At 49.0% G+C, this 22,409-nt stretch overlaps 1 protein-coding gene across 2 annotated transcripts in view; it reads right to left on the bottom strand.

The window, feature by feature from the left end:
- Positions 1-22,409, bottom strand: part of pkd1a (polycystic kidney disease 1a) — a 203,514-nt gene that overhangs the window by 64,143 nt on the left and 116,962 nt on the right. For both annotated transcript variants that reach the window (XM_038819565.1, XM_038819566.1), the window contains 6 exons: positions 9,974-10,111; positions 8,564-8,707; positions 7,336-7,612; positions 5,860-6,073; positions 4,081-4,240; positions 172-324 (listed from right to left, as the gene is read on the bottom strand). In XM_038819565.1, coding sequence (XP_038675493.1) covers positions 172-324; positions 4,081-4,240; positions 5,860-6,073; positions 7,336-7,612; positions 8,564-8,707; positions 9,974-10,111 — 1,086 coding nt within the window. The remainder of the gene's footprint in view (positions 1-171; positions 325-4,080; positions 4,241-5,859; positions 6,074-7,335; positions 7,613-8,563; positions 8,708-9,973; positions 10,112-22,409) is intronic.

The following is a 22,409-nucleotide window of genomic DNA, read 5'->3' as shown; positions in this document are numbered from 1 at the left end:
GAGGCGAGATCCAGATCGCGACATCTTGTGAGGTTTGGATGACTCTCACGAGACATCTCGAGCGGCGCGTATCTCTTGCGAGATTCAACAGCATCATCGCGTCACCAAGCCGGGCGTAACGAGGCCGGTAAATCGCGCCCACTGTTTTTGCTTTTCGTGTGGCGTCCTTACCGTACATTGTGCCAATGCTGCAGAGATTTGCTGTATGTCATCCACAGTGATGACTTTGAGTGACGTCAGGGCCAACGTGATGTTACTGCGTATGTTAATCCTGCTAATTGTTTCATTTGTCCATTCCGCTTCATAGATTTTGCTCCTCTCGTACTGCAGGGGACATTTAAAAAATGGAATGGACTTGTGTTAGTCAAAATGGATTCATATCGTAAATCTCTCACTGGCTCAGGTATAAAAGATTCCTTGTCATCTCTCACATTCCGCTGTTTAATGATCTCCTAGATTGGAATTTCTTGGTACAGTAATGAGTGCAAATTCACCTCTGTGGTAACTTGTGTTGAATTCTGCTCGTTTTTTTACTTGGATGTTTAAATTCCGTCTGTTGTAAAATATGTTCTGTATTTTATGATTTCAGGTGCCATTTATTTTATTCATTTTTTGAAGTGAGTGTTGCTGGTAAGGCCAGCAATTGACCATCCTTAATTGCCCCTGAGAAGGCGGAAGTGAGCCACCTTACATGAGGCAAGACCTCCCTAAACCTCTCCACCTCTCTACCTCGCATGCACCTTCAGTAGGAAATAGGGAAGGCAAATGGAATGTTGGCCTTTATTTCAAAAGGAATGGAGTATAAAAATAGGGAAACATTGTTCAAACTATACCAGGCATTAGTTAGACCACATCTGGATGGAATACTGTGAACAGTTTGGGTCCCTTATCTAAAGGAAAGATATTCTGGCATTGGAGACAGTGCAGAGATGGTTCACTAGGTTAATCCCGAGTATGGAGGGATTTTCTTATGAGAGATTGAATAGGTTGGGCCTGTACTCATTGGAGTTTAGTAGAAATTGGGGGGAAGGTGGGATCAGACTATTGAGTTGGATGATCAGCCATGATCATAATGAATGGCACAGCAGGTGTGGAGGGTCAAATGGCCCCTTCCTTCTCCTATTTTCTATGTTTCTAAGAATGAGAGGTGACCTTACTGAGACACACGGGATTATCAGGGGGTTTGACAGGTTAGATGCTGAGAGGTTGTTTCACCTTGTGGGAGAGTCTAGGACCAGAGGTGTAATCTTTTTAAGACAGAGATTAGGAGAAGTTTCTTCCCTCAGAGTGTAGTGAATCGGGAATACTTTACCCAGAGAGTTGCGGAGGCTGGGTCGTTAAGTATGTTCAAGGCTCACATAGACAGATTTTTAATCAGTAAGGCAGTCAAAGGTTATGGGGATGAGGCAGGAAAGTGGAGTTGAGGATCATCATATCAAATTCCTTTGAAGTAGGCATGGACACCGTAGTAAAGGCTGCCTATAATTTGGCACCAATTGGTGTCACAGAATCATTTCTGCCCAGAAGGAGGCCATTCAGCCCATCGAGTCTGCACCAGCTCTTCGAACGGGTAATTCACTTTGTGCTGTGGTCCCACCTCCTCCTCATAACCCTGCATATTTTGCCTTTTCAGGTAACTTTCTAATTCCCATTTGAATGATTCTCATAAAGCCCACAAGAATTGCTGACATGGGCAGTGGATACCTCGGGCGGGATTCTCCGACCCCCCCACCGGGTCAGAGAATCGCCCGGGGCCGGCATCAATCCCGCCCCCACCATGTCCAGAATTCTCCGCCCCCTGAGATTCGGCAGGGGTGGGAATCGCACCGCGCCGGTCGGCGGGCCCCCTGCGCCAGTCGGTGGGCCCCCCGCGGCAAATCTCCAGCCCACGATGGGCCGAAGTCCCGCCGCTGACAGGCCTCTCCCCCTGGCGTGGATTAAACCACCTACCTGACCGGCGGGATTGGCGGCACAGGCGGGCTTCGGGGTCCTGGGCGGGGCGCGGAGCGATCTGCCCCGGGGGGTGCCCCCACGGTGGCCTGGCCCGCGATCGGGGCCCACTAATTGGTGGGCGGGCCTGTGCCGTGGGGGCACTCTTTTTCTTCCACCTTCGCCATGGTCTTCACCATGGCGGAGGCGGAAGAGACCCCCTCCCCTGCGCATGCGCCGGTATGACGTCAGCAGCCGCTGATGCTCCGGCGCATGCGTGGACTTACGCCGGCTGGCGAAGTCCTTTCGGCCCCGGCTGGCATGGTGCCAAAGGCCGTTCATGCCAGCCGGCGGAGTGGGAACCACTCCAACGTGGGCCTAGCCCCTCAATGTGAGGGCTTGGCCCCTAAAGGTGCGGAGAATTCCGCACGTTTGGGGCGGCCCGACGTCGGAGTAGTTCACGCCACTCCAACACGCCGGGACCCCCCGCCCCGCCGGGTAGGGGGGAATCCCTGCCCTCTTCTCACACGTTGCTCAATTCTGGAATATACCTGAAATGTTTGACAGATTCTTACTAAACATTGCTGCATCATAAAATATGTTTCATGTTTTTTACAGGAAGGTGCTAAAGACACAAACACTGGACACACTAATATCACTAGTGCCATCTCATTCAACAACAAGAACTTGCATTTTCAAAAATATTCATTCATGGGATGTGGGCGTTGCTGGTTGGGCCAGCATTTATTGCCCATTCCTAATTGCCCTTGAGAAGGTGGTAGCGAGTTGCTTTCTTGAACTGTAATGATACACTTCTGGAGACATGATTGGTGAACAACAAGGGATTTATTAACAAGTCATGTAGAGCAGCAGCATGTTTGCAACTAATCAAGAATACCTCTGCCCAGGAGAAACTCCTCCCCCTGGGGTGATCCCCAATCTGAAACTCCTCCCCCTGGGGTGATCCCCAATCTGAAACTCCTCCCCCTGGGGTGATCCCCAATCTGAAACTCCTCCCCTGGGGTGATCCCCAATCTGAAACTTCTCCCTCTGGGGTGATCCCCAATCTGAAACTCCTCCCCCTGGGGTGATCCCCAATCTGAAACTCCTCCCCCTGGGGTGATCCCCAATCTGAAACTCCTCCCCCTGGTGTGATCCCCAATCTGAAACTCCTCCCCCTGGTGTGATCCCCAATCTGAAACTCCTCCCCCTGGGGTGATCCCCAATCTGAAACTCCTCCCCCTGGGGTGATCCCCAATCTGAAACTCCTCCCTCTGGGGTGATCCCCAATCTGAAACTCTTCCCCCTGGGGTGATCCCCAATCTGAAACTCCTCCCCCTGGGGTGATCCCCAATCTAAAACTCCTCCCCCTGGGGTGATCCCCAATCTGAAACTTCTCCCCCTGGGGTGATCCCCAATCTGAAACTCCTCCCCCTGGGGTGATCCCCAATCTGAAACTCCTCCCCCTGGGGTGATCCCCAATCTGAAACTCCTCCCACTAGGGTGATCTCCAATTTGAAACTCCTCCCCCTGGGGTGATCCCCAATCTGAAACTCCTCCCCTTGGGGTAATCCCCAATCTGAAACTCCTCCCCTTGGGGTGATCCCCAATCTGAAACTCCTCCCCCTCGGGTGATCCCCAATCTGAAACTCCTCCCCTTGGGGTGATCCCCAATCTGAAACTCCTCCCCCTGGGGTGATCCCCAATCTGAAACTTCTCCCCCTGGGGTGATCCCCAATCTGAAACCCCTCCCCCTGGGGTGATTCCCCAATCTGAAACTCCTCCCCCTGGGGTGATCGCCAATCTGAAACTCCTCCCCTGGGGTACTTCTGCACTCTGAGATTGGCCAACCAAATGACCCATACTCTGCTGTGTTGCCCTTAAAGGGACAATCACCACAAGCCCATATTTACTGAGTTTTGTTGAGGTCCGAAGACATGATCATAATCAAACAAAATCAGGAGCATAATCAAACAAAAGCTCCCAAAGAAGGAGATATCAGGACGAGTGACATAAACAGCTGAGTTTTAAGAAGGGTCTGTTGACGAGGTTTAGTGAGGGAATTGCAGAGTTTAGCGTTTAGGTGATTGAAGGCATGGCCATGAATGGTAGAAATAAGTGAGTGGGGGAAGTCAGTGACGATTACACTACCTCATTGAGCACTGTGACCAGGGCGAGGGCATACTCCACGGTGGATTGGGGATCACCCTGTTTCAACAGCTCCTGCAATTTGGTCTCAGTCTCGAGTTTCATCCAATCAGTGAGACTTTGGAATCCTTCTGGAGTATTTGTTATATTGATGACGACAGATCTGCAGAAACCAATAGCAATTGAGGATTGAACACCGCAAAATTCAACATAGGAAGGAGAAACAATTAACAAGTGTTATCCACAATTTTCACAATCAGCGTCATTGCACACTCTTTCTGGAAACTTGCTTTTGGACAGAGAAACAAACAGAGTGCTAAATTTGACGGTATTTATGTCTGGCTCAAATCCTCCAGATTAAGATGTCACCTGATTATGAAATGAAATGAAATGAATGAAATGAAATGAAAATTGCTTATTGTCACGAGTAGGCTTCAAATGAAGTTACTGTGAAAAGCCCCTAGTCGCCACATTCCGGCGCCTGTTCAGGGAGGTTGGTATGGGAATTGAACCGTGCTGCTGGCCTGCCTTGGTCTGCTTTAAAAGACAGCGATTTAGCCCTGTGCTAAACCAGCCCTCTGGTTTATAATTATAAAAGCAGTTCAGATGAGGAAGGTTCTTCTGCCTATCTGATGCCATCCTACTGCTGTGCCCCGATTTCAGCGTTCAGCTATATTTGAAAGTCCAGCTCACCATCTTCCCCTCTCGCTGGCAACAGGATCTGGATGTTGATCCATCTCGCTATACGAAAAACGGTCAAGAAACCTCAAGGCAGAGACATCAACTAAACTAAACTCTGGGGACGAGAACTTGATTCAATGTGAACGTCAGAATGTGTGCAAACCTTTAAATTTCACTGAGGTTTAGCCTTATCGATTAAACTTGCTGTGCAATCTAGCACCGTGGAATCGAGATGAGAGAATCTTCCTGTTCATGGATCACCTAACTGCCTAAGAGTATACACAATCATTTTGTTTTAAATGATGGAGATATTTGGATAAAGTAGAAGAAAACCCTTTGGCCACGATTTAATTTAAAAAATCAGAGTTTGTTCTGGACTGGATTAGCGGGTTAGTTCCTGGTGCTTGTAGCACTGGGAATGGCCCTGCTTTCTAACGACACTTTCTTGCTATTTCCCATGCCAACTTGGCAGTGCCACTTGAACACCATGTCACCTGGGTGACACTGCCAGGGTGCCCGGGTGGCACCAGCAGTGCCAGGGTGGCATCCTGTCCAGAGACCGACCGCCCAGTTTGTGGGGACCAATGCTAAACAGTATCCATTAGGGGTCTCCTCCGCGAGGTCGATAGATGCAAGGTGGCCATTCGATTCGGAGTAGATATAATTAAGTGGGCTTTTAAGCTCACTTAACAATGTGAGTCTGGGTCCCGCCCATTGTGGATGGGATCCAGCTTACTACACCTTGCAAGATCTGGTTAGGTCTCGCGAGGCCTAGCGACTGTCCTGGCTCCGGCGGGACGCAACCAGTAAATCGCGTCCTTAAACTCAGCACCAAACACTTAAAATTATTTCTACATTTACTTATTCACATAGGCATCAATTCCAGTGAAAATGTAGGTCAGAATTCTCCGGCCGTTAGAATTCCCTTTTCCCACTGGCAGCACTCCGCGGGTTACCCGACGGCACGGGGCAGCTTCAAGGGGAAATCCCATTGATAAGCAGCAGGAAGAGGGAAGCCTGCCGCCAGGGTACTGCGCGCTGGCGAGAAGCACGCGGCTAGGGGAGCGGAGAATCCCACCATAGTTACTGTCACATACTCACCGGTTCACAGCTATGACAGACGCTCCTTGCTGGTTCTGCACAGTGACAGCAATGTAAGCGATGAACTGGTTTGAGCTGAAGCCAGGGGGAAGGACTGCACTGTACTCAGATCTGCTACCTTTATACACATAGAACTCGTCGCAGTGAGTTCCTCCGACACCACAGCGCGTAAGGATGAAGCTATACACAAGAGGAACCCCAGTTGTCTCCCAACCTACAAAATGTAATGGGAGAGTTAGGTAGATCACCAAGAAGCATCGCTAAAGTCTGAAAAAGTTTTAAATTGGGGCTGGTTTGTACCTGTGGATAAATGCAAACCCAATGATGAAGATTGACATAGGCCGTAATATCCTAAACTGAACCACTGTTGTACACTGACAATACTTAAAACTACAGATACCAATTTAGGTACAAAATAGTGGACAAGACTTTAACTCATTTAACATACACCCCCTTGGACACAGTTAAATCCAGGCCCAGAGTTTCAGAAAATTCTGTTGCTGTCAGAACCAAAGCAGCATGAAGCAGAGGAGAGGAGCCCATTCAGTTCATAATGCCTTTGCGAGCTCTTTGCCGGAGCAAGTCAAAGCTAATCTCAGTATCCTCCGCATCCTCCACTCTCCCGAAGCCCAGTACCTGCCTCTGCAACACATAACATTAAATTGCGATCAAAGCATGGGTACAAACAGGTGTCAGGCTGGTCTCAGTTGGTAGCACTCACACCTTTGAGCTAGCAGGCTCAGGTTCTGAAGGCAGGCTCTAAGAAATATAGGTTTGCAGGCAATGACGGTGACATTCTACCTAAAAAAAAAGATTCATTAAATCTACAGCTTAAAAACCATGCAAATGGTTGTTTACAAACGCCATAGGCTCATTAACTGCTCTTGGGATATCAGTGTTTCTCTTATCCAATCTTCTCGGCTGGTTCATACGTCATAAGAACTTCCTTGCCTCAGAGCATTGGGGTTCCAGCCCCGATTTAGAATTTGAATACATTAGCTGACCTCCCAATGCAGTAATGAGGAATGCTGCACCTTTGCTGAAATGTTAACACAAGGCTCAGTCTGCCCCAGCAAACAGAACATGTCAGATGAATTAATCTGTACGCCAATCTATACGCTTTGACAAAGAGTCATCGGACTCGAAACGTTAGCTCTTTCCTCTCCCTACAGATGCTGCCAGACTTGCTGAGGTTTTCCAGCATTTTCCCTTTCGTTTCAGATTCCAGCATCCGCAGTAATTTGCTTTTAATCTCTACGCCTACCTGCTGTTTTTTTGAAATCTTGCGACATACGAAAAATGCCGGCCAACACAAGAAGGACTGTAAGATGTTGCTGAGAATTGTGGAAGAAGAACACGTTATTTTCCCTTTACCATCGACCGGCAATGCAGCCAAGAATGACTGGGTATAGTGCCATCAAAACCCCCATACAAAGAATTCAAACACTTGATGGAGACGCTCACTGTGGGGCTTACCAGTACATGTGAAGGTGACGCTGGTCGTCAGAGCACTGATATTTTCTGTGGGGAAAATCAGACATTTCCCCCCGGAAGGTAGGTGAATCGGCGGGATATATATCGATGCAAATCCCACGTTCTCCATCAGTGGGTCGGTAACGTTCAGGCTAAACGTGTAACCATCCCCATCTTCCAGAACCCCATGCCTCATGACCAGGTTCATTTCCGTGCTCCCGGTGGACGTGGTGGCATTGTCCAGGGTGAGGAGCTGCTTCTTTGAGTTTTCTACTTTCCACTGTTAGCACAAGGAAACAGGAAACAGATTAAAGATTCGGTGAAAGGCACGTCTGAATGTCGAATTTATCTCGGGGATACTGAAATTGCAGTGGTGGTGATTAACGATTCAGTTACCATTTACCTGATGTAAATCAGCAACAAGAATAAGTATGGGTGGAGTAAGTGGTGAAGACTGCGTGGGCTTCTCAAACATTGTGCCTTTGAAAAGCTGGGTGGAGCAATGTGCAAGTGCAATGCCCTTTTCACCTCAGCCGTCAGGCTCTGGTTGCCAATTCTGGTTGGATATATTCTGGACCCTTCATTATATAACATCCCCGCCTCTAACCATCCCACCACGCCCCAGTCCAGTCAAACAACTTTTCATTCCTATTTTCAATATTTTTGCAATTAATAAAGTGTTCAAAGAAGATAGGCTTCCTTTGTTAAACAAAGCTACGGTTTCTCTGTCGTTGGCTGTTTGCAGGAGTCTACTGGAGATTAAGCATCAATTCCTGTGCACTCCAGGGCAATCCTGGAGTGTTGGCAACCCTGGATTTGGTTTGAATCACAATTTAAGCTGAAGCTGAGGCAGCTTCCTTTCTGTTTGCTGTAATGGAATGGGAATTGGGCCTTGCTCTTCGGGGGAGTGAGTCCATTGCATGAAAATGGACAACAATTCCCTTAAAAATTACAATTGGCCCTCTTGATCAGAGAAGTCTGGGAAATGGAACAGCAATATTACTGGAGGTGGAGAGAGTGGCATTACGGAGACAGAGCCGACGGAGTTCGATTCTGCGTTCAAAATGTGTTATCAAGAACGGTTACTCAAATGATACAAATTATTCCTCAGCACTAAAAGTCTTCAACTTGATCAGCGCAAATAGTCAATTGAGTAAAAACGCACCTGGTTAGTGACTACACCACAGTCCCTCCGTACCAAACCAAAACCAGGACATGTGTTTGCTCTTACCACATACTGAGGATTGCTTTCGCAGTTGCTGCAACTTCCAGACAAGTAAACATAGGAGCTCTTGCTCACGCCATAGACCGCCTGGGCTTTACAGGAGACACACTCCAGCGACACCAGCGGTGAACTGCCACCCTTCACCGAAATCTGTCAGGAATAAATTTAAAAACAAACTCGTTCATCGTGAGGCAAGACCGGGGAAGATGGGGTTGCTCTCAGTGAAGAAGATTAAGAGAAAATTTAATTAAAGTGATCAAAATTGATGGCTTAAATAAAAAAAAATAAGGAGACACTGGCCGGGATTCACAAGGAAACATTTCTTTGTCAGAGTGAGTTGTTGTGATCCGGATGCATTTGCCGAGAGGGTGGTGGAAGCTGATTCAGTCGGAGCTTTCGAAGAAGAATTTGTTACTGAAAAGATATATGCAGGATTTTGGGTGAAATGGCAGGGGAATGGAATTAATTGTCCCTGCCAATGAGCTGGGAAAAGCACAAATGAGCTGAATGGCTTCTTCTGTCCTGTATGAATCTGTGATTCTATGATCTTTTGACTTGGTTATCAACAAATATATAAGTGAAAACCCTGGTTAAAGGCCACGGATTCAAGTTCCGATTCCAGTGGTTTGAGCACATAATGCAGGGTGACACCAGTGCCGGACTGAGGGAGTGCTGCACTGCAGTGCTGTCCCGCTGAAATGTTAAAACATTGGCCCCTTGAGATGAATGTGAAAAGATCCCGTGGTACTGTTTTGAAGGCCAGAGGAGTTCTCCCCAGTGTTCTGGCCATTATTTATCCTTCAGCTAACATCACCACAACAGATTACCACATTACTGTGTACAGGACTTTGATCTGCATTAATTGGCTACTGCATTTCTTACATTGCTGCAGTGATTACACTTCACAAAGTGCTTTAGGATGTTCGGGGCTTGTGAACAACATGTAAATCCAAGTCGGTCTTTTTTTTTCTCTCACTTTCTATCCAGGTTTAGCATCGGGGAAGGTGGGGTGGTGATGGTGGTGGTGGTGGTGGGGGCGTGCTTTAGCTCAGATGACGATGGCTGATGTGTGGTTCAGAATAACACCGGCAATTCTTGCTGAGGTAGACTTAGGTCCCGTCTCCTTGCCCTGCTCTGGCAACCGGAAGGCAATGACATGCCATCACTGACTAAAATTGTCAAGCTACACAAGTCAGGATGAAACACCAGCAGACGATGAACGAGGACCTGCCTTTGGGCACAGCACACATGAAGGATTGCTTTTATCACTATGCATAGCAGCACATTATTGGCTTAACCAATCCGTTACAGTATTTGACAATTAAGTACTGAAGTAACAAAATCAGCCAACTGCAGAGCACAGTGAGAAAACGTAACGCAATGATTAATATGACTTTCTGCGGCACTTTTACTTACAACTTGCTTGACCGATTGGGGCTCCCGGTTAGGTTTACTGACACTCAGACTGCATGTATAGGTTGTGTTGCGTTTCAGTTCCTTCCTGGGAATAGAGAAGATGCCTCCCTTGCCAGATATGTAGCAGCCAGGAAGTTCCTGAAGGTAAAAGCACAGGGCAGCTCATTTCACTTAGCCATTTGTCGTCTGGAAGTCCATCCCGTTTGTCCCAGCAAAACAACAAGAAGCTAGATTTCTGGTCATCCTTTCAAAGGCAAAACTATTTGTGTTAGTGTAGGATGACGATGAAGGCAGTACCAACCATGTACAGGTATTAGTTACACTGAAGTCAAAAGCTCCAGTTCCCGCCTCAACACGTTAACAGAAGGTTTCAACTCATTCAAGATGTTCATGCTATGAATGTGGATCAAGTCACTCGGACTACTGGCATGATGGTCATACCGTACCTACGTTGGCTCCCGATCTGGCAATGCCTCCATTTTAAACTCCTCGTTCTTCAATGTCTTCAGCCATCCTCATATCTGTAACCCCCTACAGCCCCAGAACCCTCATTCACATCCCCAATTTTCATCAATCCAATACTGGTGGCCAGGTTGTCAGCTGCCTGTGCTCCAAAGCCTGGAATTCCCTCCTTAAATCTCTCCCTTTAGCTCACTGGGCTAAATCGCTGGCTTTTAAAGCAGGCCAGCAGCACGGTTCGATTCCCGTACCAGCCTCCCCGGACAGGCGCCGGAATGTGGCGACTAGGGGCTTTTCACAGTAACTTCATTTGAAGCCTACTCGTGACAATAAGCGATTGTCATTTCATTTTCATTTCTCCTTCCAGACGTTCCTTTGGCAAAGCTTTTGATCGCCTGTCTTAATAACTCATTTTGTGCGCTGGTGTCCAATTTTGCCTGATAATCACGCATGTGAAGTACCTTGGGACATGTTATTATATTAAATCTGTTATATAAATGCAAGTTAATGTTGTTTGCCCTGCTGTTGTCTCTCACCTGTATTAAGGATCTGAATATTGAAGCTATGTATCAAGGTTATGTTTTTTGGGGTTCCATTCAGATTCTTTCCTCATGCTCAATAAGTCAACTCTTTCTTCAAGGGGCCAGAACATGTTCTTCCACCCACAATTTCTGATATTGTACTGACGTTGGCATTTCGAATCGGAATTTCTGTCACTGTATTCAGTTTGCTCGACAGGCTAAAAGCCCTCTTGTGACGTTGTAAACTTCAGACAGTGGCAGATTGCGATCAGGTAGAGATGAGAAAATCCAACACAAGGGTAGCAAGTAAGACCCTGCTCCTCAGCTACTGCAACCACATATTCCTCAGAAAATATTAGGCCTTTCATTTTTATAAGCAGGCTCAGAGCACGTTTAGCCAGCTTAGAATCTGCATTCCGATAGGTAAACACAGGCTTTCGAGGAACAATTAATTTTGAGATGGTTAACAATTGGAGGTGGAGTGAAATTCAGGCGAACACAAACATTTGGTTAATAAACGTTGTTCTGATGGGTTTCAGGCCTACAATATGAGAGAGAGGTCTATTTAAGTAAGAGATGAGCTGCAGATATTTGTGAGAGATCAGCTGTAGTTAACAGAATTCTACTTGGACCTCACCAATAAAACTGAGAAACAATGGGCTGCATTTGATGTGCCCCCGACGGGAATGTTTTTGGCAGGGTTGGCAGGTAAAATAGGACCTGTTCCCGCCGCATCAGCTTCTCACCCATACTTCAGCCAATCCCCATAATATGGGGATGGGGGGGTGACATAATCGGCAGACTGCACGCCATGTATAAACATCAAGGGTCAATGGGGCTTGTTAACTAGCCAACTGACCCCAAACATACACTGCTCGTGCCATAATACAATTGGCGTGGACGGTTGGGCGGGAGTGGGAAGGTTGCCTTTTTAAAAAGGGTTCTCAAAGGGTGGGAAGGAAGGGGTGATTACTATCTTTGGGGGGGGGGGGGGGGGGTGGAGGCTGAGAGGATCTGCTCCCCCACCCCCTGTAATATTTGATTTGGTCCATGTGACTCATCATTAATCATTTCAGCCATCACACGACCTGAATCAACACAGGGGCCATGTGTAGGGTTTTACTAACGCCATGGAGTCTCAACTCTCTATCGGAAACATTTATAAAATGGAGGAGGAATAGGTTGCAGTGTACTTCCTGCACCGACAGCACCTACCAAACCCGTTGATCTCCACCACCTAGAAGGCAGCGGATTGATGGGAACAGCACCACTTCCCAGCTCCCCTCCAAGTCACACACCATCCAAATGCGGGCATATTCCTCAATCATCACTCGGCTAAAATCCTGAAACTCCCTGACAGCATCGTGGGTGCACCAAAACAAGGTGCTGGAGTGGTACAGAAAGAGGGCCCACCACCACCACCACCACCACACTCTCAGGGCAGCGAGGGTGGCCAATAATTGCTGCTCTTCCCAGCAACTCCCACATCCTGAGAATGAATTTTACAAAACTTTCCGCAGCTTTTGAAGTTGAACAAAAATCAAACAGCATATCTCCCACAATTGTAGTCAGCTAGCAAAGAGCAACAGGATTTAAATTACAGGGGATGTTTGTCAGTCAAAGGTGCACCTCTTGTCCCCGTGAAGAGTAAAACATTTCTTTCAGTCGGAAGAATTCCCTCATGTTTTAAAATTAAAACCCGCGACAGAAAAACAGAAGGCGCCTCAACAGATTATCAAGTTCGTGGAGAGTTTCCTGAACTTTCTCCAGATTCGAGGCAAACATTCATTTGCATGCATGATCAAACATTTAAACTTAAATTGATCAATCTCAGCACTAAGGCTGTTGCTAAGTGCTCGCCAGGTGATTTGCATTCGGACTTTACAGAGCTAATTTTGCAACTGGCACAGTAATTCTCCACGGCCCGGGAAATGCAAGCCAACAGCAATTAAAAATTAAAGTGATTAGTTTACATATCCTGGATACCAAAAATATGTCAAGTTTATTGTCGTTTTGAATTGCGCAAGCACTTCCTTTTATCATAACGCTCTTGTCAGGTTGGATAATGGTATTAAAATGGTGGGGAGTGGAAAAGTGGTAAGTGATTTGCAGAGTGATTTCGACAGATACCATTGCAGAGACAGATGGCACATGAAACAGAACGTGGATAAATTGGCACAAAGTGATTAATACAGCGAATGAATTGGTGGAGAGGGATGCAGGAAGGGACCTGAATGGTTGATTCATCAAATTCGATGACAGGATGATGTGGCGAAGCAGCTGGAAATACAGATGGGATGTGAGATAGGTCGCAAATCCTCTGAGGTTATGCTGCAGCCCTGTCTGTGCACACTTGTAGTATTGTCTAGAATTCTGTCCATTCTGTATGTCACACGTCGGAGATGGTGCAGAGAGTAGATATGGTGCTGATCCCCATGTGTAAAGAACATGAACCAAGCCAAAAATATTTGGAGGATTAAACTGAGGCGGTTTGGGGTTGGGTGGGATGGGGGTATTCTCCTTTCTGACCCTGGGATTTTTCATCTTTGCACTGTGACTGAAATCCTACCAGGAGGTGGCTGTGGGTAGCCCTGAAGCAGGGAAAATAATGGTAATTGGGACAGTTAGGACAGGATACTCCAATAATGGGGCTATGTCCCCACGCCCGTGAAAAAACGCGCACGAATCACTCTGGACTTACCTGGAGAAAGTCCAGGGTGATTCTTTGATTTGCAGGGGGCTTGCAGGGCCCCGGAATTCTCCTTGCAGCTCCGGCTGCCGATACGGGGCCCTGCACTTCCGATCGGGGGGTCCGCGAATGCGCATGTCAGCGGCTGCCCCGCGCGACATGGACGACCCACACCGCGGACCGGCACCAGGAAGATAGCCCCCCCCCAGATCGTGCGCACCCGCGAATCGGTGGCCCCCGATCGGTAGCTTGGCCGTCCTGGAGGCCCCCATGTGAATGATCCCCCCCCCACCCCACCAGGGCGGCCGCAGACTGAGTCCGCAGCCACCACACCGAGTTCCCGCCAGGTGGAACCATGGGTGAACCACACCGTCAGGAACTCGGCCAGCTGCACTCAGTGAATCGCCACGGGAACCTCTTTCAATGGCACCTGACTGGCGCCGCACGTGCACGATTAGCGCCGATTCTCCGAGGACCGGAGAATCGCAGGAGCGGCGTCAGACAGGTTTGACGCCCATTCTCCGCCTCCGCGCCCAGCGCAATTTCTGCACGGAGGCTCTGAGAATCTCGCCCATAGAGAAAGGTCCCTTCCTGGATCGCAATGTCAAAAGCAAAAACAACCCCCTCCATCCAGAACCGTGGGAGATGTGACCACTGGAAGAGTTTCGGAATATTGGATTCACAGCATTGGGTAATTTAAGTGTTATAAGCCTGGGGGTAGAGTGTGTTTGACTGCACTGGTCACGTTCATTTAAAAATAGTTCTGTGACTTCCAGTGGCAGCCATGGAGGAGTAGGTCGGACATTTGATAGCTCCCGCCTGTGACGGACTTTTGGGCCTCTTTCCCCCTGGTTTTTTCCGGATTTTATAGGATAAATCGGTGAAGAATGAGACAGTGAGGAGAAACCCCTCTCCGGTGTGTGGAGAATTGGACAAGAAGTGGCCGTGTGAGAAGACAAAGTCCTATAAGGAAGATGCGAGCAGAGCTGGTAACGCGGGAAAGCATGGCGGAGAAGCAGGGCCGCGGGGAAACGGCACAGTGGTCGATGGAGCAGCTGGTGAAGTTTTTCGGTGATTACTTCGCCAAGCTGAAGAAGGACATGCTGGACCCGATTAAGGCTTTGATTGATCAAGTTGTGCAGAATCAAGAGACCCACGGGAAAGCGATTCAGGAGGTGGAGAAAAAGGTGTCCGAGCACGAGGAGTACATAACCGCGCTGGAGATCAAGGTGGAGATGATGAACAACCGCCAGAAAAGAATTCAGGAGAAGCTGGAGGACCTGGAGAACAGGTCCAGGAGGCAGAATCTTAGAATTGTCGGCCTCCCTGAAGGCAGTGAGGGATCGGATGCGATCGGACTTATGTGACGGACATGTTGGAGAAGTTGATGGGGGCTGAGGCGTTCCCTCAGCCCCTGGAAGTGGATAGAGCACACAGAGCCTCGCAAAGAAGCCCCGAGCGAATGAGCCGCCGAGGGCCATGGTGGTAAGCTTTCCTGGACAAGGAACACATTCTGCGGTGGGCCAAGAAGGAACGGAGCAGCAAATGGGAGAGCTGTGAGCTGTGCATTTATCAGGACCTGGGCGCGGATCTGGCCAAGAGGCAAGCTGGGTTTAATCGGGTAAAAACGGCCCTCTTTAAGAAGGGGGTGAAGTTTGGCATGCTGTACCCAGCCCGTCTGTGGATAACACACGAGGAACGGGGCTTCTACTTTGAAACACCAGACAAAGTATGGACTTTTATTAAGGATAAGAGGCTGGAGGCGAATTAAAAGACACTGAAGCCTTGGAGAAGTACTATGGCAGTGGTTTGTTGTGCTGGGTTGTATAAATATAAGTAATGTCATGTGTAATAAGAGGCTGTTTGTATGGCTAAGGGTAACTTTGTCTTGCAGGGAGCTGGTTAGAGGGGGGATGGGCTTTGGGGTTGGTTCTGCTTTTTGGGTGATTATTTTTCTAAAGTGGCTGTTTCTTCACTGTTTTTTCTGATGTTTGTTGACTGGGGAATGTGATGCTTTTAAAATGTTTATCCATGTGGAGGGGGAGGGGAGAGAACAATGGGGAGACAGACTGCTTGGTACCAGGGTCGGGTGCTATTAAGTTAGCATGAGTCAGCTGACTCTCGGAAGCGCAGTGGGGGGTGAGCAGGTTTTAAGCTGGAGCTTGACTTGGCGGGTTGGGTTTCTAGTATTGTTGCTAGGGGGGCGGGAGAGGGGGGAACTGTTTTGCTGACAGGGGAGGAACTGTTACTAGGGGACAAATGGGAGGCGGGAAATAAGACTGCCCGAGAGGGGCTTGAGGAGGCGAGGGCACGAGCTAGTGGCTGGCCTAAAAAGGGTGATTGACAAAGGGGTAGATCAGCCAAGTATTCCACTCAGGGCTGGACTCAAAAACCAGGGGGGTAGTGATCTTGATCAGCATTCGAGGCAGGGAGAATCGTGTCAGACAAGGGGGGTAGGTACATAATGGTGAGTGGGAAGCTGGAGGGGGTGAGGGTGGTACTCGTGAACATATATGCTACGAATTGGGACGATGTGGAATTTATGAGGCGAGTTTTAGGTAAGGTCCCAGACTTAGAGTCACATAACCTGATCATGGGAGGAGACTTTAACACAGTCATTGATCCGGAATTGGATTGGACAAAATCCAGGACAGGGAGGCGGCCGGCTGCGGCAAAGGAATTGAAGGGTTTATGGAACAGATGGGGGGGAGTATACCCATGGAGATTTGCATGGCCAAGGGCAAAGAAGTTTTCCTTTTTCTCCCATGTCCACAAGGTACATTCTCGCATTGACTTTTTTGTTCTGAGCAGGGCGCTAATACCGGAGGTGGTGGATACAGAGTGTCGGATCATGCCCCGCATTGGGTGGATCTACGGGTTAGTGTGGAGAGAGGGCAATGCCCACTGTGGAGACTGGATGTAGGGTTGCTAGCGGACAAAGCAATCTGTGGGCGGGTTAACAAGTCCATCCAGAACTATCTGGAAACAAATGATGCGGGGGAGGTCTCTGCAGCGACGGTTTGGGAAGCTCTGAAGGCAGTGGTCAGATGGGAATTAATCTCGATACGGGCCCACAGAGAAAAGGTGGAACGGGCTGAGAGGGATAGATTAGTGGAGGAGAAACTCCAGGTGGACAGGAGATACTCGGAGGCCCCGGACGCGGGGCTACTGAGGGAGCGGCGGAAGTTACAGGCGGAGTTTGGGCTGTGGACCACAGGGAAAGCGGTGGAACAGTTGAGGAAGGAAAGGGGGCGATTTATGAGTACGGGGAAAAGGCAAGCAGAATGTTGGCACACCAGCTCAGGAAAATGGAGGCGGTCAGGGAGATAGGGAAAGTAAAGAGTAGCGGCGAGAATACTCTCCTGGACCCAACGGGGGTGAAGGACTTCTATAGTAAATTATATGAGTCGGAACCTCCGGCTAGGGTGGAGGGGATGAGGCAGATTTTAGATTTTGAGGTTCCTGAGGGTAGATGAGGTTCTGGTGGAAGGGCTGGGAGCCCCAATTGAGATTGAGGAAATAATCAAGGGGCTGGAGGGCATGCAGTCGGGCAAGGCCCCGGGGCCTGACAGCTACCCGGTGGAATTCTATAAGAAGTTTGCAGAGATATTGAGCCCACTGCTGGTGAGGACATTTAACGAAGCAAGAGAGAAGGGAGTCCTCCCCCCAACAATGTTGCAGTCCTCGATATCATTGATCCTGAAAAGGGAGGAGGATCCGGAGCAATGCGGGTCATACAGGCCGATTTCTCTACTGAATGTGGATGCCAAACTGCTGGCTAAGATACTGGCCACAAGGATAGGGGACTGTGTCCCGGGGGAGATAGGGGAAGACCAGACAGAATTTGTAAAATTACAAAATTATGAGTGGCATAGACAGAATGGATAGTCAGAGGCTTTTTCCCAGGGTAGAGGGATCAATTACTAGGGGGGTATTGGTTTAAGGTGCGAGGGGCAAGGTTCAGAGGAGATGTACGAGGCGTTTTTTACACAGAGAGTGGGTGCCTGGAACTTGCTGCCGGAGGAGGTGGTGGAAGCAGGGACGATAGTGACATTTAAGGGGCATCTTGACAAATACATGAAGAGGATGGGAATAGAGGGATACGGACCCCGGAAATGTAGAAGATTTTAGTTTAGACGGGTGGCATGGTTGACACAGGCTTGGAGGGCCGAAGGGCCTGTTCCTGTGCTGTACTTTTCTTTGTTCTTTGTTCTTTGTAAAGGGCAGGCAACTCAAGGCCAATGTTTGAAGGCTTCTAAATGTTATTATGATGTCCTCAGAAGGCGAGGAGGTGGAGGTAGTGGTAGCGACGGATGCGGAGAAGGCTTTTGATCGGGTGGAGTGGAATTACCTGTGGGAGGCGCTGGGAAGGTTTGGGTTTGGTGAGGGCTTTATTGACTGGGTGCGGTTGCTCTATCAGGCACCAGTAGCGAGTGTGCATACGAACCGGCTGAGGTCGGGGTATTTTGAACTACACGGAGGGACGAGGAAAGGGTGCCCCCTCTCCCCGTTACTGTTTGCTCTGGCCATAGAGCCATTGGCCAAGGCGTTAAGAGCCTCTAGGAACTGGATAGAGCTGGTTTGGGGGGGGGGGAAGCACCGGGTCTCGCTTTACGCAGAAGACCTGCTCTTGTATATTTTAGACCCATGGAGGGGATGAGGGAAGTAATGCGAATCCTGGGGGAATTTGTCAATTTTTCGGGGTATAAATTGAACATGGGGAAAAGCGGGATGTTCGCGATCCAGGCAAGAGGACAGGAGAATAGACTGGGAGAGCTGCCGCTTAGAATGGTAGGGAAGAGCTTTCGATATCTGGGAATCCAGGTGGCCCAGGAATGGGAGGCACTGCACAAGTTAAACCTATCCCGGTTGGTAGAACAAATGGAAGGGGACTTTAAGAGATGGGACATGCTCCCGCTATCACTGGCAGGGAGGGTACAGACTGTGAAAATGACGATCCTCCCCAAATTTCTGTTTGTCTTTCAGTGCCTCCCCATCTTCATCCCAAAGGCCTTTTTCCAGCGGGTGAATAAGGTTATTTTGGGCTTTGTATGGGCGGGTAAAACCCCGCGAGTGAAGAAAGTGTTGCTGGAGCGCAGTCGGGGGGAGGGTGGGTTGGCACTGCCCAACTTCTGCAATTACTACTGGGCGGCTAATATAGCCATGATTAGGAAGTGGGTAGTGGGGATGGGATCGGTGTGGGAGCGGATGGAGGTGGCGTCATGTAAAGGCACCAGTCTAGGAGCACTGATAACGGCATCTCTGCCGTTCTCGCCGGCCCGATACTCCACAAGCCAGCCGGTGGTGGCAGCTCTGAGAATCTGGGGACTATGGAGGAGATATGAGAGAGTGGAGGTAGCATCGGTTTGGACCCCGATTTATAATAATCATAGGTTTGTACCGGGTAGGCTAGATGGTGGGTTCCGGAGTTGGCAAAGGGCAGGAATTAGAAGGATGGGGGATCTATTTATAGACGGGAGCTTTCCCAGCTTGAAAGCCTTGGAGGATAAATTTGAATTGCCAGCAGGGAACAGGTTTAGGCATTTGCAGGTCTGAGACTTCCTGAGAAAATAGGTGCCGGCCTTTCCGCTGCTGCCGTCACGGGGGATACAGGATAGAGTAGTCTCCAGTACCTGGGTGGGAGAGGGAAAGGTTTCCGATATTTACCAGGAGCTTTCGGAGGCGGAAGAAACTCCGGTGGAGGAGCTTAAGGGCAAGTGGGAGGACGAGCTAGGAGGAGCGATAGAGGCGGGGCTATGGGTGGATGCCCTAAGCAGGGTTAATACCTCCTCATCATGCGCCAGGCTTAGCCTGATACAATTTAAGGAAGTCCACCGGGCACACATGACAGTGGCTAGGGTGAGCAGGCTTTTCGGGGTAGAAGATAGGTGTGCGAGGTGCGCGGGAAGCCCAGCAGATCATGTCCATATGTTGTGGGCATACCCGAAGCTTGGAGGGTTAAAAACATGGGTGGTGCCAAGTCCGGAGGTAGCGATTTTTGGAGTGTCGGAAGAGCCGGGAGTTCAGGGGGCGAAAGAGGCCGACGTCTTGGCCTTTGCCTCCTGGTAGCCCGGAGACGGATTTTGTTAATGTGGAGGGACTCAAAGCCCCCGAGTGTAGAGACCGGTCGGTGTTAGTGACATGACTGGGTTTTTCAGTTCGCCTTAAGGGGGTCAAAGGTCGGGTTCACCCGGAGGTGGCAGCCGTTTGTCGACTTTCTCGGGGAAAATTAAAATATCAGCAGATGCAGTATTCCAAGGTGGGGGGAATTGTTGTATGGTTGGGGTGTGTGAAGATTGAGATGGGCAGGGGGGGGTGGGGGAATGTTTATTATACCATGTTGATGTCATTGTCTATGTTATTTTTATAAAACTTTTCAAATACCTTAATAAAAATATTTTTTTAAAATAAATTAAAATAGTTCTGTTTTGCAGGGCCTGCGTGCTTTTAGCAGCCAGAAGCTGAAATTGGGAAGGTAATGTGTTTTTCAGTCTGGGCTAATGGACTGTGGTTTGATTGGGAAGTCCCTGGGGCGTTAATGTGCTTTGCAGCCTGCAGAAACTATTTATTTTTTAGCTTGGGGAAATGAGGGGCGGAATTCTCCGCAATGGCCGACGCCATCGTGAAACCCGGAGTGTTTCACGACGCCGTCGGAGGCCGCTCCTCGCCCCCTATTCTCTCCCCCCCCCCCCAGCGGGGCTAGGAGCGGCGTTCTGTAAATCTCAGCCGCCGGGCTTTGACGCTGGCGTCAAGGCGGCGCGCGAGAATGATGCGGCCGGCGACGCCTAATGACGTCAGCCGCATGGCGGCTTGATCTTGTGGGGCTGCGGAGGGGAAAGAGTGCGTCTCTTGGAAACGCCGGCCCGACGATCGGTGGGCACCGATCGCGGGCTAGTCCCCTCCTGAGCACGGCCGTGGTGCTCGATCCCCTCTCCGCCCCCCACAGGCCCCATACTCACCTTTTGCGCAATGTTCACGCCGGCAGCGACCAGGTGTGTTTGCCGCTGGTATGAACAGGTCAGGAATGGCAGGCCACTCGGCCCATCTGGGCCGGAGAATCGCGGGTGCCAGAGCGGCCCTCCCGCGATTCTCCCACCGGCCTGGGGAGCGGAGAATCGCGCCCGAGATCATTGCTGGGTATAGCCAAGGAATGCAGCGAGACAATTTGAAAAACTTTGGGGAGGCAGTTTTTTTGAGAATTCTTTGGAGAGAGGAGTTGAAGTGTGATCTGCCTGATGCTGAGTCCACAGTTCTCCCACAGGAAGATAGATTCAGAGCTGTATGTTTCTTTTCTTGTTGTTTAATGGGAAATTGTGTAGTAGTGGTTAAGAGGTAATTGAAAGCTGTTCTTTTCTGTGAAGTTAAAAAAATTCAATATTGTAGTCATACTAAAGTTTTGTTTTAAAAATAACTGAGCCCTATTTCTTCATGCAATCACTCCTGGAGTGAATCATTCTTTTTACAGTCTTACAAATAATCTAAAATATTGAGGTTTCGGTCCAGTGTCCAGTATCCGGTCCAGTCTGGTCTGGAATTGTAACAGAGGGATAAAGAGAATTTCTATTTTACACAGTATGTTGTTATGATCTGCTGGAATGCACTGCTGCAAGGTGTACAAGAGGTAGATTGAATGGAAGTTGGGCATGTGCTTGAAAAGGAAAGGAAATTGTCAGGATATGGGGAAGAGATGGGGGATTGGGACTAATTGGATAGCCCTTTAAAGAGCAGGCACAGGCTGGATGACCTCCTTCTGTGCTGCAAGAATCTAAAGGACAGGGTTAGACAGGCCTTCATAGAGACATACATTGAAGTAGACAAGGGCCAGATTTCCATCACAGCGTAGAGTCTCTCTGCTGTGGCAAAAATGGCCGACGAGCCTAGAAATCAAAGTCCCACCCTGGAACACGGCATTTTCTATTTTTGTGGGAGTGGGACTCGAGTCAGGCAAGGGTTCACACATGGTTTATAGAAAATCACCACTGAAATGGTGTTTTGGTAGACCAGGAGTATGAAATCTAAAGAGTACAATTTAGACCAGTTAACAGCTGGTCTGAACATGGTGGATTAATTTGGATAGCCAGGGTATTCCATTGGAGAGAAAAGGTACCCCTATAGATCTGACCCCATGACGTCTTTAGGGGAGGTAAGGCACCCTTTGGGGGTAGACAAGACACCCTTTGGGACTGTCAAAGTAAACATTGTGTGTCAACAGTTCATAAACTTACTGGAACTGTCAAAGCTGTCAAAGAACTGTCAACGGCTACAAAGGGGAATGAGCAATGGGTAGTGGTTGCGGCATGGGTTGGCATGATTTGGCACTGAGTTTACGTAGGTACTATAAAGAATCATGGGAATGTGGGAAGGCAAAGAGGAAATGAAGGGTCATGGATGGTGGTTAGAGTGGCATGGGTTGGCATAAGGAGTCATGGGGTGTTTGGGGGGCATGCGGTGGCCTAGATTGGCATGGATGTGCATGGGGATTATGTGGCTGGGTAAGAACTGGAGGGCTGATTCTTGTTGCAATTAAAAAAAAAATTAATTCAATAAAGCTCAGGAGCACAGAGGCAGACATTCTGCTGCCCAGCATGGCCGCTTCTGCATCTGGAAACCTCCCCACTCATTCCAGGGGCGGCAGGCCAGACATCTATTCCAGCCCCCCCCCACACACACACACACACACACACACACACACAACACGCCCGGATGAAAATTTTAACTGCAGCCATTTTAAAGGTCAAGTTCGCAAAGCCGATTGTCCCATCACCAC

This window comes from Scyliorhinus canicula, chromosome 15 (assembly GCF_902713615.1).
Source record: "Scyliorhinus canicula chromosome 15, sScyCan1.1, whole genome shotgun sequence".
NCBI classification, from domain to species: domain Eukaryota; kingdom Metazoa; phylum Chordata; class Chondrichthyes; order Carcharhiniformes; family Scyliorhinidae; genus Scyliorhinus; species Scyliorhinus canicula.
This window is presented reverse-complemented; position numbering and strand designations above follow the sequence as displayed.